General features: G+C 42.9%; 2 protein-coding genes across 2 annotated transcripts in view; one reads left to right on the top strand and one right to left on the bottom strand.

Moving 5' to 3' along the window:
- The window catches only part of SYN3 (synapsin III), a 199,991-nt gene that overhangs the window by 58,005 nt on the left and 126,724 nt on the right, over positions 1 to 15,262 (top strand). Inside the window, exons 5-6 of the mRNA XM_065039448.1 lie at positions 1,302 to 1,458; positions 7,309 to 7,398. Of these exons, the coding sequence (XP_064895520.1) occupies positions 1,302 to 1,458; positions 7,309 to 7,398 (247 nt within the window). The remainder of the gene's footprint in view (positions 1 to 1,301; positions 1,459 to 7,308; positions 7,399 to 15,262) is intronic.
- The window catches only part of TIMP3 (TIMP metallopeptidase inhibitor 3), a 39,143-nt gene continuing 34,213 nt past the window's right edge, over positions 10,333 to 15,262 (bottom strand). Inside the window, exon 5 of the mRNA XM_005507595.3 lies at positions 10,333 to 15,001. Within this exon, the coding sequence (XP_005507652.1) occupies positions 14,804 to 15,001 (198 nt within the window). The 3' untranslated portion in view covers positions 10,333 to 14,803. The remainder of the gene's footprint in view (positions 15,002 to 15,262) is intronic.

Here is a 15,262-nt window from a genome sequence, read left to right as displayed (position 1 = left end):
CTTGCATCACAAAAGCAGAGCGTGCTCCTCGCCATGTCTTGGGTGATACAAAAGCCCAAGGTCAACAAACAAAAGGAACGGCTTTAAAACAACAAAGCTGCGCTGGGTTTTGTATACAGTGTGTGTTGCCACAATCTGGCCCAGAGTCACCATCTCGAATTTCCCTGCCAGAATGATGGAAATATAAATAGGGGCTATAAACCCAAAGTATTTCCAGCTCATACATCCAAAGGATAGAAATTATAGTCTCTTAGCAAGGAAAATGTTCGAGGGCAGTGAGGTAATGGGACCTGGTTACAGAGCTCATTTCTCTGAAAAACTTCAATACAGCATGGAAATTTTTCCAATGTCCTTGATACAACCTCTGTTAAAGTATAAAATAATCCCATTTCAGTGGAAAAGCCCCTTCCATGCCTTCAAGAATGAACTGCTGAGCTGCATTTTGAGAAAAGCTTCTTTCCAGCTGCTGTTTCCAGAGATTTCTGAATGGCTCTGAAGACACAGCATCAGCAAGGAATGTTCGCAAGATAATCCATCGTGTCTTGGCTTACCTAGAAAGGGCCTCACTTTTCTGTGCATTTGCTGAGAGCTGCTGCTGTTGAACCATAGGAGTCCCGGCTCCAGCCTCGCTAAATAATATTCTGGAAGTCCACACCATGAGTCACAGCACTGGATGAGGGGCTCGTCTCATTTGATTAATTACATTACCATGCCTGCCCTTTACTTGTTGACTCATAGCTTTAAGAGCTGGGGATGTGCCGCATATGTAGTAAACTGATTAAAGGGGGAATGTATGTCAATGCATGGATGTGTACAATAGCTTTTTGAAATCCCTCATGATCTTCCCACCCACTGGGCATTGCTTCAATATCGAGTTCAATCGTCAAGAAACAAACTTGCTGCCTCATCTGCATCACACATGGCGATGAGCTTGCCAAATATGGCCAAGCTTTTAGAAAGAAAAGATAATTCCACCCCCCCCAGTGAATTCATGACCCTTGTTTCTGCCTGTGGCCTGTTCCTGTGCATGCCTGAGTGACATGGAAACTGCAGCAATTCTGTTTGGCCTGTATCTACACTCTCACACTTGCAGCTCTGTTGGATTTTTCCTTTTTTTAATGACTAGTGGTTTTTTATTTGGTTTATTAGCTTCTAACGCAAGCAACCCATGACGAGAGGCAAAAAGAAGAGTAACATGTGTTAATTAAAAGAAAGAAAGAAAGATGGAGAAGATGCAGGGAGAGGCTAGAAGTGTTGCTGAGTGTTTGAAAGCAAAAGGTCACTCCCCTCATCTGTTCCAGGTCCTTCAAGCCTGACTTTGTCCTGATCCGGCAGCACGCCTACAGCATGGCGCTGGGAGAGGACTTCCGCAGCCTCATCATCGGCCTCCAGTACGGTGGCATCCACACAGTCAACTCCCTCTACTCCATCTACAACTTCTGCAGCAAGCCCTGGGTGGTAAGTGACAATCCAGCTCTACTGCATGAGAATACTGCAAAGTACGTATCTGGTACTGATAAAGCACCAAACTCAGCCTCCAGTCTGTTTCATAGGAACTCATTTTTTTAGGTTAAAACCACCATCTAAACAACCTAGGAGTCTAGCTGGGAGTTCTTAGAGAAAGACAAACAGACAAACATAAAACCCCAAAAAAAACCCAAACCTACAAGTACTGCTTCTTTATCAGCCTCTAGTAACATCAAGCTGTTATCTCCTCACCCTTAGTAGGACATTTCACCTGTCCCAGAGTCTGATGTGTCACAAAGAGCCAACAGTACACTAACATCTAGAATTCTTGTCAGGCAGAGCAGATCATAGAATCATAGCATCATAGGATCACAGAATCATAGAATAGTTTGGATTGGAAGGGACTTTCAAAGGTCATCTAGTCCAATGCCCTGCAACGAGCAGGGACATCTTCAGCTAGATCAGGTTGCTCAGAGCCTGGCCTTGAATGTCTCCAGGGATGGGCCATCCCTGTCTTTTCCAAAAATGCTCTAGTGCAGTAATGAGAGTAGCGAGAAAAATCTCACTTTTCCATCACTGTATAGTGGTGGATGATGCACATCTGGCCTCAGTCCCCATTGGAATGATGAGAGTTGCCAGAAAGGAAAAGGAGAGAAAGAGGCGGACCAAGTATCGGGCTCAATACAACACCTTTGCATTGTTTCCTACAGTTGGTCTAACACACGAGTGTGTTGACCCCGGTGACCAGACGAAAAACCTCCGCATTCGCACTGGCTTCTGCTGAGGAAGACAGTCATGTGGTCTATTCCATCTGATTTTGGGGTTGAGGCAGTCAGGGTTTAGTTGACGTTTTCCAACTCATGCCTTGTAATTACATTTGTGATGGTGTGCAGGGGCCTCAAGATGTGACAGGCCTATTTTTAGGAATCTAAAAGAAAAGAAAACAAACAAACCAAGCACATAAGGGGAAAAAAAAAGAAAAAGAAAAGTAGAGCTGGCAAGACAGTGTGGGAGAAATTGGCTCTGCCAGTAACTCGTCTCTATCTATTCTGGGTTTGCTCGTGCCATTCTTTCCTCACAGGGAATACAGTTGGCTCAGGCAACCTTCCCAGAAGAGTCAGGGAAACCACTTGTAAACACTTAAAACAGGTTTGCAGAATTCCTCCTTTCTCTGCTGCCCTCGCACACACATCATCCCCCAAACCAATGACTGTAACGCACCCAGTAACCTAAAGAGCTCGGGTGGGATCTGAGCTGGAATTTGGCACCACTAAAGTTTTATCAGGTTGAAGCTCAGGTAGAGATTGCAGTGGGGCATCTGAGGGCAGAAGGCTTCACTGGCAGCAGAATCAGGGTTATTTTATTTCGTGGTAGTTGGGAAATGAGAAATAGGGACAGACCACTTCAGTGCATGTTCCACTCTGATTGCAAAACAGGCATCTTGAAATAAGGGATCTGCTTAACAAGATTACTGGAAACTGAAACCAGTTGAGATACATGAAGAAATGAAATTAAATACCCATGGGAAATGTGCTTTTCACTCTCCCTTTCTATTTTTTCCAAAAATGTTTCCATTTCATAGAAATGTTTATGATTTTCTGGAGGGGGATGGAAGCGAGTCTGTTTTTCCTTGGCAATTTGCAACAATGTTTTTTCTCAGAAACTTTAATTACAATCAGATGATTTTGGGCTTGAGTTTTCTGAAACATGCAGCCCCGTTTTTTTAATGACATTTGCCAGGTCTCCAGTATTGCAATACACAAATTTCTTCAAAGGCTAAAATTTGCTCTAAACAGAGGGACAGTTCAAAATAGGCGTTTCTGAAACAGAAGCAGACATATTCAGGGGGATCTCACACAGAGAGAAACATCTAAGAAACCTAAGTTTGTAGATGATCTCAGAATTATTGAGAAATAACGCTACAAGCACCCTAAACACAATGTTTCAACCAGTAATGATAATTTTTGCATTATAAAAGTTACAATACAAAATACAGTGGGAACAATGCTCAGAGTTGTACTCATATTACATGCAGTAATGTCAGTAATTGTAAGCCAACTTCTGCATCTGTAAAACTGCAGGAAATATGAAGTGTTGAAGGTAGTTGCCTACAGAGCCCAACAGACTCACAGCCAAACTGGTATTGGCTGTCAAGGTATGTGGATTCTCAGATCATAGAATCATAGAATAGTTTGGGTTGGAAGGCACCTTCAAAGGTCATCTAGTCCAAACCGCTGCCATGAGCAGGGAAATTTTCAACTAGATCAGCCTGGCCTTGAATGTCTCCAGGGATGGGGCATCTACCAGCTCTCTGGGCAACCTGGGCCAGTGTTTCCCCACCATCATTGTAAAAAATTTCTTTCTCATGTCTGGCCTGAATCTCCCGTTTCTTTAAAACCATTACCCCTTGTCCTATTGCAACAGGCCCTCCTAAGTAATCTGTCCCCATCTTTCTTATAGGCTCCTTTTAAGATGACCTGGAAACCTTCAAAACATGCAAAAGGCCTTGAGATCCTCTGAATGGATCTTTTTATCTCTGTATAAAGACTCCCTGCAAGTAACTCTAATGTCCAACCAGACAGACAAGGCATTTCGCTTGCATACCTGTTCCAGGTACTTAAAACCCAGCCTGTGCCACATTGCCTTGCCCCGTGTCATGCTCTGTGGTCTGAATGCAAGCTCATCGAAACCAAAAGAGCCATAGAAAGTAAGAACTGATACCAAACTATGAAATGGGCAGCTACATCTAGCTGAGCTGCTGGCAGTAACATTCCTGCTCTTCTAAAATATTAATACGCTGGGAGGTGCTGCTTGAGCTCTGCTACCAGATATCTGAGGATTGCTGCAGTGTGCAACATGGGTGTCTCTGTGCCAATATCCTGACCCTAACAACTGCCAAAAAAAAAAGGAGGGAATTATTCCATGAGGGTCAATACCAAAGTCAGACCTTTTTGCAGGCTTGGCCCATGGAGAAGGCTCCCAGATGACTGGGTTTCTCAGCTGCCCATCTGAAATACTTATTTCAGCAACAGCAGAGAGCTATGTGCTTCAAAAGGAAGCCCAAGGAACAAGTCAGGACACTGTCAGCTGAACAGTTCTTCCAGTTCTTTTGTTCGAGCTGATTTCCTAGGATAAACGTATGTCACCTCAGTGTCACGGCATCTATGGTTCACCAGGGCTGCATGCAGCACAGCAAAGGGCACATGCTGCTCTCAGACAAGGTGTTTTTCCTTCTCTCCCTGTCTCTCTCCCTCATTCTATTTAATTTTTAAGCCCTGTTTGCTCACTTTGCTGGTCAAAACAGGGCTTTATTTTCCTTCTCTAGGATGTGCAGGACTAGTGCAAGTAGTTAAGAGAAGCAAGCTGTCCTTCTTCACCAACATCAATACCCTTCTTGCCAACAATAATTATTCTACACAGGGTTTTTTTCTCTTATCTGCTGATACATGTAGGGGGTGGTGGTGTTAGTGATGGGATATGCCACTTCTTAATATTTTCTAGGTTTCCTTAAATGCCGCATTTTGACCTTAGCAAAAGGATTCTTTGCATTTGTCTGCAAATCTGCTGGCAGATGCCCTTTCAGCATGTGGCCTGCATCTGGCACACACATTACAGGCTAATTTTTTTGCACACTGGCTGCCTTTTTTACACCCATACTACCCTTTAACTCCCAAGGGGATATTTCTTCTCCATCACCAAGTGAAGTTTCAATTTCTTACACAGAAATGGTTTTGCTTAGACCAGCTCAGTAAGCAGGACAGGACCCCTAGCATAGGTACTCAGCAAAAACATTCTCAGTAGCTTTCTCTTTATCTGGAATGAAATATTTGGGTTGTGATTTGGTGCATTTACTGTCTTCAGATGTTGCTCAGAAGTGCTCAGAACACATAAGATTAGGCAACTGATGCTACTGGGAAGAAAATGGGCTTTCTTTCCCCTCCCTAGTTCCCTAGATGGCTGTCTCCTTCCCTTAATCTGTGTGTTACCTCCTTCAAGTGACACAAAGATCTCCTTCAAGATGAATGCATCGCTAGCTTTGCTGGGGAACTTGAAGGAACTTGTGTAAAGAACTTACAGTGAGACTTGACCCACACTGGAGGCCTTTATGAAATTAACTTGATTTTACCAAATACCAGGGACCTTGGAAACTGCATTCAATTTCTACATTATTTTACAAATAGGACATCAATGGGGAATTTAGTCGCAGCTCAGCAGGAACCAAAATTCTTACCTGTGGAGTAATCCCAAATGATTTTATTCTCTTAGCATCCATGAAAATACCCAAGCTACCTTATTCAGCTTTACTCCCCCTTCTGCAAAGCTGACAGTCTAACCACTTCACCAACAGCACTGCCAGTTCGGCATTGTCCCTGATCAGGGGGTTGTACAGGTTGGGATGGTGGCAAATGTTCACCCTTGTATGTAGTTGTTACCCTGTAGTTGTTACCTACTACTCTCTCTAGATACCATCCTCACAGACTGGTGCCTTCCTCAGACCTCACTGGTAGATGGGACAGAGGTAGCAGACAATCTCCCCTTTCTCCTGCCATGCATGTGGGCTGTTGGGAGACCCTTGGTTCATGATAAATGTCAGTTAATGACTGCTGGTGGGCTTATGCTTCCTTGGTTTAACACTCAAACCAGGTAGGACGGGCAATTCCTTTTAGTCACCTCTGTCCTTAGCAGTTCTCCTTCCCTTTTGTATGATAGGTAAATGTTCCTTGCTTTGATTTGGCTGTGGGACAGAGACCCAAGGGAGAGTTTTGATATCTGTTATCTCTGCTCAGGAGTGGCGCCACTGATCTTGACACTGATCTTGACACTGATCAGTGTCAAGAAATAGGCACATGCAGGGTGCAACTCACCTCATTCAGGAGTTGATGCCTACATTTGTCAGGTGTGCCCCTCTGAACACCTGGTTGTTGGTTCTCAAAGCAACTCAAGGTAGTTGGTTCAGATTCAAGTAAAACCACAGAGTCCTACAGGTTGGAGAAGGCCTCTGCAGGTCATATGGTACAACCTTCTGAGCAGAAGGTTGCTCAGGGCCTCATCCAGTCAATTTTTGGGTAGCCACAAGGATGTCTTTGAGGCTATGGCAAAAGCTAGACGTAACAAACCCCACTGTGAATTGCAACAGTCCTTGAAAGGAGCAGCCTGACAGAGAACAGTGATCCCAACTAGAGCTGTAACAAAGCTGAGATGACCATGTGAGCTAAACCAATTTATTGAACACAAAGAGTAGGATTCAGTCAGCTGAACAGGTGCTATGGAATATCTGTATCTGCAGAAAGATGCAGATCTCCCTGTCCTGCATCGTATCTAGTGATCTGTGCAGATTTCTCTGATACTGTTAAGGCATCTCAAGTGCCCTGGGATGCCTCTTGCTTATACAACAGGATGCTGCCCAGATTGTAGCAGCTTAAGATTCACACACTTTGATTCACACACTTAAGATTCACACACTTTTATTTCCCACCTGGTCGCTCCTCTGAGCCCTTTCCTCTACCAAGAAGGGCCCCCCCAGCCGCATTTGAAAAGCAAAGGTTGTTCATAGCAGATCTGTAACTAAACCCAAACTGATCCCCTTCAGGCTCTTGAACCTCTTCTCAGCTCTCTTAGTCCAAGGTTTGTGTACACAAGCCAGCTTGGCCCTGGGTAAATACAGCAACTTCATAACTTCTTACTGCTCTCAGGTCAAGAAAGCAAGGTGGGAAAGGCATAATAACATGTTTCTCTCACCTCCTTCACCAGGATCAGAACATTTTGCAAGCACTTACCGGTTACACAATAAGCCACTGACATCCACTCTATCTGTTTTTGTTCCTTCTCCCTCACCCCAAGTTCTCTCAGCTCATTAAAATCTTCAACTCGCTGGGTCCGGAGAAGTTCCCCCTCGTGGAGCAGACATTCTTCCCAAGCCATAAGCAGATGGTAAGTACCTTTGCTTTCTTCTGATGCCAGCGTGGATGGGAGAGAAGCAACGAATGTGAGTTTGGCACAAAAGACGGCAGTGGGAATGCTGGGAAGAGTCTCAATTTTACTTACAGAGAATTACCAGCCAAAAAGCAATACGCAAAAAACACTGCTCAGGAACTACTTTTCTTTCTTGCCCAGCCCTCCCTCAGGTCACATATGGACCCTGAAAAACTGAGCAATGAGAACAGGCTCAAAACCAAAGCAAAAATGCATTGTAAAATCTAGTCAACAAAAGCTCATCCCTTAGAGCAAGGAACCACTTCATTCAGATAAAGAGGATTTTTTTTCCTTTCCTGGAATTGTTTAAAATACGTTGACAATTTGGGACACGGCCCATAAGACATGTTTGTTTCTCATTGTCGGTTTGGTTGGTCTGTCACATGGTTGCCATCCATGAAACCTTTATCAGCCTGCTAGGTACTCAACGTCAATTGGAGTTCTTTAGTATGACCTTGTTTCAGCTCGTAATGCTTCCTTTGCACAGTTGCGCTGGGGTCTAGGCTTCCTGTCAACAGCTAAGCACTTGGTGCCCCGTGTATCTGCTGGGCACTGGACCAACCTGCTAAGGAGATCTATGTAGGTGTCTTTAGTCCTGGAGAACACAGCAAAGCGAGCAGGTTTGTTTAAAACTCTTCATGTTTCTTGTCTTCCCTGGGTTCAAAGGGTAGCTATTCCTTTCTGAATTTTTGCTCCCAGCTTACATCCATGAATTAGTGGCTCTTCTTACCTAGCTGGGGCTTTGATGAGACCCTGTGTGAACCATGACCTCCCCATGTGAGCCATTGGCTGTTCGAGCTGATTTCCCACACGTGATTGTGAGCTAGAGCAGCATTGTCAGCCTGAAGATTAGGGTTGTTGAGATGTCAAACTAGGACTCAAAAATGTTCAAACCCCTCCTCTCTCACACACTTGTTGCAACACTGTGGGTCAACTACAATGCATAAGAGGGTGTAGGTACCTGATGGTGGACATAGGTGCCTAGTGGGACCTTCAAAATTCAAAAGGAAGCCTCACTTGAGTTCTTTTGAAAAAATCCCACTGGTACTCACTAGGTACCTGCACACCTTGAACTGCCAGTCCTTCACCTCTCTGTTCCAATGCTCTGTTCTCCACCTGTGCTGCATGGATAACAGCACTTCTGCACTTCACAGGCATGCCACGAAGGTAAGTAGAGGCATGAGTGCCATGAAGCACCCACGTAACACAGTGGCAAGAGTTGTATTATCATTTAAGACATAAATAAATGGATGGTCCTTCAACATTATGTGACAGTTTGTTTCAGACTTGTAAGATGTATTAGTTGATAAGCTCTGTTGCATTTAATTCCCACTGATTTATAAAAAGGGTTTTGTGATGTATGTAATGCTTCAGGACAGTTGTGACTTTGACCATCACTTCAGGAATGCTATTTTTGGAAGACTTGATTAAGGTTTTCATTGCAAATATGTTAGCTAGCACTTTTAGCATTATTTTTTTGTCTCTCAATCTGAATTTTGATTCCTCAGCATGTAAATGCCTTTGTTACCAGCACAGTAGCTTGGTTTAGCAAGGCACTGATCTTAATTCCACATATTTTTCATCTTTGCAACCGATCATCTACTTAGAGATGCTATTGTTTACTTCCATGTGCATACAGGAACCTCTTTAAACTGTAGATAATCTCATCTGAACACAAACACTGTTGTTGGTATGCAAGCTCGAGTAATCTGGTTTAAACCAGTCACTTTCCAAACATTTACACAATCCACTTGGGCAAATTCAGGCCAGTCCTTTCCAGGTGGGGGTGGGGGTCTGCCTCACCGAGTGAATCTATGTAACTTCTCAAGATCTTTTCTAGATGCATCTTTGCAGTATCCTGGGCTGCGAGAGGCTCAAGCCAAGCAAGCTCTCTCACACTCATCACTTCGAGTACCTGTGAACGTTGCTTGCCTGCTGTGCATCAGCCTCTCTGTGTGTCAGACAGGAATGTAATGATCTTCCTTTCCCACCCTTTTTCTTCCTTTTCCTGAAGGCATTTTCAAGCTATACCAGTTAGCACTCATAAAATATGCTGTGGTCCTTTGATGGCTGACCCCCTGGAAGTGTTTATAGCTGGTGCTACAGTTGTACCTCTCTGCAATGTAGTAATACTTTAAGCAATTTTAAGTTCTCACATAAGAGATCCTTATCTTTCCATGTCCAAAATTTTCCAAAGCTGACTTTCTAAACTTTTGGATTAAACATAGAACAGATTCAAAAATCTGCTTCATTCTTTCATCTGTGCAGAGAACAGAGATTTTCCTAAAGCATAAGTGAGATAAAGGAGATTTCTAAGAGTAGGCCCATTTTTGTGAGCATTTTAACCAAGCAGAAAATGCTTGTTCTGATCTCATGACAGCAGAGCATTTTAACCACCAAACCTGAGGAAAGGACACAAGGCTCTGACATTTCACAGCTGAAAAGATCCAGAAGATCTCTCTCTCTTTCCTTTGCTAGGAGCATGTACCTTTCAACCCTCTCCCCAGTTAACTGGAAATCAGAGCAATCTGGCAACTGTTCTTCTAATGCCCTACTGGTGCTACCTGGCAGGCATAAGGACTGCCTTGCTCTGTACTGACCCCCTATGGCCGGCACACACGCGGGATACATTAATTTCAAAGGGGATTTGTTGCTTCTCCTGGGCTTACGACCCCCGTAACAATTCTTTGAGAGATCAACTTTTTAAAAAGAGGGAGGGACTGCTGGACGGATCTTTGCCAAAGAGCAAGAACTGCCAGGGGTGGAATATCTGCTTTGGGCCCAATAAAAAGGTATCACGAAAGGGAAGGAAATGAATAAATCCACTTGCAAATCCATTTGTGTACATTTGAAGTGGACTGAAACTAATATAAGTGAAACAGAGACAGAATGTCTGTGATAGAAATAAAACCACTTTACTGTTTAGAATAAAAGGACACTATAAAAAGTGAACATTATGCAACATTACCTTAAAAGACAATATACATTCACTGAATATAAAATTTATAAATAACATGGAGGAAAACTGTAAACAGTGCTAGAAAATTTAGCAACAAATACATTCCTTCTGGACAAGATTTTTCACATGGGTTTGGTTCCTTCCCCAAGTTTCCATGACTATCAGGAACAGCGGAGCGGCTCTATGAAGGAAGGACAGTGTCAGAGAGGAGAAGCCAGTCAAGCAGCAAAAAATGTTTAGTGGATTTTTAAGATTTTTCTCAAGGCTGGTAGCCCCAAAAGATACTTATTCTAAAAAAAAAGACACAATTTTTGCAGTTCCCTAAATTTTGTTGTTCCCTAAATTTTGTTCTGCCCTTTAAGCTACAAAAGACGTAAGTGATATATACTTTCAGAGACATCTGAAAGAATGGAAACTTGTTCCCATGGAGGCCTTTACTTTAAACAGTCCTTACTGCAAAAAACAAACCGGCATGTTTCCCGTCACCCTGATGTAGCATTTCACTCCAGCCAAGCATGAATGGGATATGGTGATATATTTAGGTTTTAAAATAGTCCTAAGCTAAAGGACCACGTAAGTCTTCAAAACATGGGAAATTTAGACCCAAAATGGCAGGTTTATCCCATACAGGGGAGGCAGAAGCCTCCCACCAGAGGACTTCATTCAAGGTACTCCATGCACAGATCTCCTGCTCTCAACACCCTCCACTTTGGAAAAGGCAAATTAAATCCAATCTTTCCCAAACCTTCAATACATTTTTCATGTTTTTTGTAATCCTAAAGGGGAAAACACTGTCAAGCAAATAAGGAAAATTGTCTATCAATTAAAAAAAGGCAGACAGCAACAGTCTGGAAAGGAGCTATGCATTTTAAAAAATACTTTCAATAATGTTGGTATATTTAATAAATGATGGGGAAAGCCCTCATCCTGTACATGCCCAAAGGTCATGCTCACAGGAGCCATGTCATTGACAGTTCCCCTTTAACCTTAGGTTATGGGGTGAAGCAAGGGGCATGTCAGAGGTGACAGGAAGATATTTGTGCTGCAGTAAGCCATTGTATGCTCCACAGCCTAACATTTTGGGGAGAACTTCACGCCTGCCTCCTCACATCTCTATGCCTGGTGTTCTCACACATTGCACAGCCTGAGAGTTTTGTCCATTGGCAGGCAGAAGTGAATTTGCAGGACAGAAGAGAGGAGACAGAAAGGAAGAAATGTTTGAATCCGATTTAGAGCCCATTCAATCCATTTAATGGCTCCCTCCCACTTAAGGGAGCCATCAGTCAGGTTCTTAATGCAAGAACAAGTTAGAGCTTAGCCCAAGAAAGACACGTCCCTGATAGCCCGCACAGAAACAAAATTAAGAAGCCTCCCAAAAGAAATGTATTTTTACTGGATTCTTCCCCCTCCTTTTGGCTCCACATTTTTAAAAGCCATAACAACTGTTTCTTTACACAGCAAGAGGTAAGATTTGCTACCAAACCCCCACCCCTGCCAGTCTGGCTGTCTGCATCTCAGAAATATTTTACCGTCTGCAATATAAAATGGGAATACGCTTCATTTTGTGGTAACACGGCGGCTGTTTTGTTGTTTACAAAGCACATAGCTACGTTATATCCTACTTAGGGACACAAGTCCTCATAGCATTAGAATGCAAATATTTTCACGATAGTTTGAGTGCAATACTGTGATGTCTCAGCTAGCTAAATGAATCAGTGACAGGTAAAATATACAGAGCTACAGTTTCATGAAAATTCAAATCAACACTTCACTGCATCAAGAGGCGTTTTCATTTAGCCTTCCAAAGCCATGAAAAGTGGCTTTAGGTTAAAGAGACTTCAGCTTTGCGATGTCACCTTGAGCATGAGGAGGGCCATGTCCAGCCATGCTGACTCCACGTGATGCAGACGGGGGGTGGCGAGGCCTGCTCCTCCCTCCCTCCGTGACCCGCAGAGATTCTGTCAGCGGTTGCACGTGCACCCGCAGAGATTCTGTCTGGTTGCACGGCTCCAACAGAGATCGCTCCGCTGCGCCCAAAGCCCAACCCCGTACTCTGCCAAAAGGGGCGACCCACCACCCGATCCTGTGATGGGTGCTGTGAAGCACCCTACTCTCCCTCTCATCTCCAACCTGTAATTGAGGAGCTGTCACAGGGAAGAGGACTTTTCAAACACATTCCAAGTCTGAATCACAGGAGAATCCAACATACTTTCAATGTTGTGTTGGATTATTTTTTTTGTGCTGCGTTGCCACTCGGAGCAGCTGAAAAAAAGATACACAGCAGACCTAGACACCTTTTACATCAACTCTTTGAAAATGCCCTTTAAAGCTCATGTTAAAAATGAAGCTCCAAGCTTTCTGCTGCAACAATTGATCTAGTAAATGTGGCATTTCAGGGGATGTAGGTCTGGCAGAGCTCCAATAGCTCACAAGGAACATAAAAACACATCAGGGCCCATCTCAGACACCCCTTCCTTTACATTTGGCAGAGGCCCCAAACAACCCTTCAGTAATTGAGGTCACTGACTATAAAACGCTGTATTGCCCCAGGCTGGAATCACTGCAATGCTTCTTCCTGCTGGTGGCAGCTCTGCTTTCTAAGTGGAATGAACTGAAGATATATGGAAACTTAAGATAAATAATTATAATAATACAAAACCAAAGTTAAGTATAATCTTCTCCCTGCCCAAGCCCTCCCCGTCCAAAACTCAGTCACCCATTTTGTCAGCACCCCTTCTTCACCATCATTAAAACTTAAAATACTTTTATTTGATAAGAAAAATTATATTATAGTTTTCTTAATAAAAAAACAAAATAGAACGAAAAAAAACTTCTCCAGTCAACAGCAAAGCACAAGACAGTAAGGCTCCTCCTCCCACATCACTGCAGGACACAGACACGGTGTGAGCACAAGCACAGAGCTGTGCCTAGAGGGAAACACAGCACTTGACACAGAAGGAATCCTCTGGGCAGCTGAAATTTTACGATCCCAGCCAGCACTTATTAGGAGACCACTTTTCTTCGCCTAGCCCCCACACGCACACTTCCTTCCACTATATAAACAAACGCAGCTAGTGTAGCTGCAGGGGAGGAATTGTGGCGCAATGAGGTACAGAGGAAACAATGACTGTAGCAACTACTGCAGATACATGGGAGCTTCAATACCTTAAAAACTCCTCACTGACTTGGAATGTCAATATTTCTGTCTTTTAACACAATCAAACCATTCTTTTTTTTTTTTTTTCTTTTTCTTTTTTTTTTTTTTGTTTACAACACACAAAAAGATTCCATGTCCTGTCAAAAATAGCTTATGTCATTACATGTATATACATCTTAGTTCAGCAAAACACTATTTTGGCAATAGATTTTTTTTTTTTTTTTTTTTACAGTAAGAGCTCTAGCAAGTCTCCCCTTTCCCTCTTCCATGTGATTGGTTTACGGTTGGAATTTTTGCATCTGTTTAGTTTAAGGTGTTCACAAGCTGGTTCTCTGTTGTTGAAGCTAAGCTGCAAAAATTTCAGGGGCCAATGCTGCTCAAAACAGGATGGCACAGCACTTCATCAGCTCTGCTGTAGGTGGATTTACCTCCCTGAACATAGGGGATGGGGCCTTTGTTTTTTAAACAACAACAAAAACACAAAATACTCTCTTTTGTTCTGGGGAAAGCCAGAACTTTAAATGTGCTGTTGCATTTACACTGACTGAATTAACTAGGGCAATCAGTCAACAATGCTTTCACCAGATGATGTGGTCAGACACATCAGGTGAATTCTCCCACTGCTACAGTCAATCACATTGCCAATCTCTCCCAGAGAGGAGCATGTCTTTTGGACAATCATTTTTTCCAGAGTTTAGGCTGAGTTTCTTTTCCGTTTGTTTCATTAGCTAATCTGTTTAATGAAACCTGTTTTCCTTCAAATTGATTTGTCTACGTATTTTCAGCACTTAGTGCATGAGGAGGGGTGACAGGAAGCCAGCGCATAGAATACAGTGCCTAATCGGCATACTTTTTAGATTTTTGTTTTCCTAAAAAAATAGAGGTTATATTGCTACAGCTAATGATACGTGTAAGAGAGCAAGAGCTCCATCTTTTTTTTCTTTTTTTTTTTTTTTTTTTTTTCTCCCATTTATCCCTCTGGTGTGCAAAAGTAAGCTCTCAAATGTCATCTGATCAAAATGAGTGGTATCAAAAAATGGAAAAGGTGATTACAAATTCAGTAAGGTAGCACAGACTTTTTTTCTTTTTTTTTTTTTCCTTTTCTTTTTTAAGTGTTCGAAGTGCTAAAATTTGCACGAAAACAGGCACTAATTTCATTGTCATCATCATGATCTGGTAAGAGTTAGTGTCCAAAGGAAGATCAGCCACAAGTAAGGGAGAGGGGAGATAAGGAAGGGACAGCGTGCTCAGGGGTCTGTGGCATTGATTATTGTTTTGTCTGGATGCGACCATCCTCTATACCAGATGCAATAACCTTCCGCCCTTTGGATGCAGGCATAGTGCTTCGCTTGGTATCCTGAGTGGCCGAAGTTGGAGATCATGTCTGTCCAAATACACTCATTCTTGGAGGTGGCGAAGCAGGGCACATAGTAGCAGGGTCTAATCTGCAATTGTGGAAAGCAATCGGGTAAGGCTACATATATTAACAATATTATATAAAAGATCTTTTTACCACAAACAAGGGATTCAAAATTCTATTCCTTCAAACCTTGCTGACTAATGCAAAATTCAGCCTCAGTTCAGTAAGCATGTAAGCATGTGCTTAGCTTCACATACACAGGTAATTCCAAAGTCAAAAGGGTTTTTCAGGTGTGGAAAAGTTGGGCTTGTGTCTATGTTTTTCCAGGCCTTGGGCCATGAGTAAA

Source organism: Columba livia, chromosome 1 (assembly GCF_036013475.1).
Source record: "Columba livia isolate bColLiv1 breed racing homer chromosome 1, bColLiv1.pat.W.v2, whole genome shotgun sequence".
Lineage (NCBI taxonomy): Eukaryota > Metazoa > Chordata > Aves > Columbiformes > Columbidae > Columba > Columba livia.
Note: the sequence above shows the minus strand (reverse complement) of the source record. Positions and strands in the feature narration are given on the sequence as shown.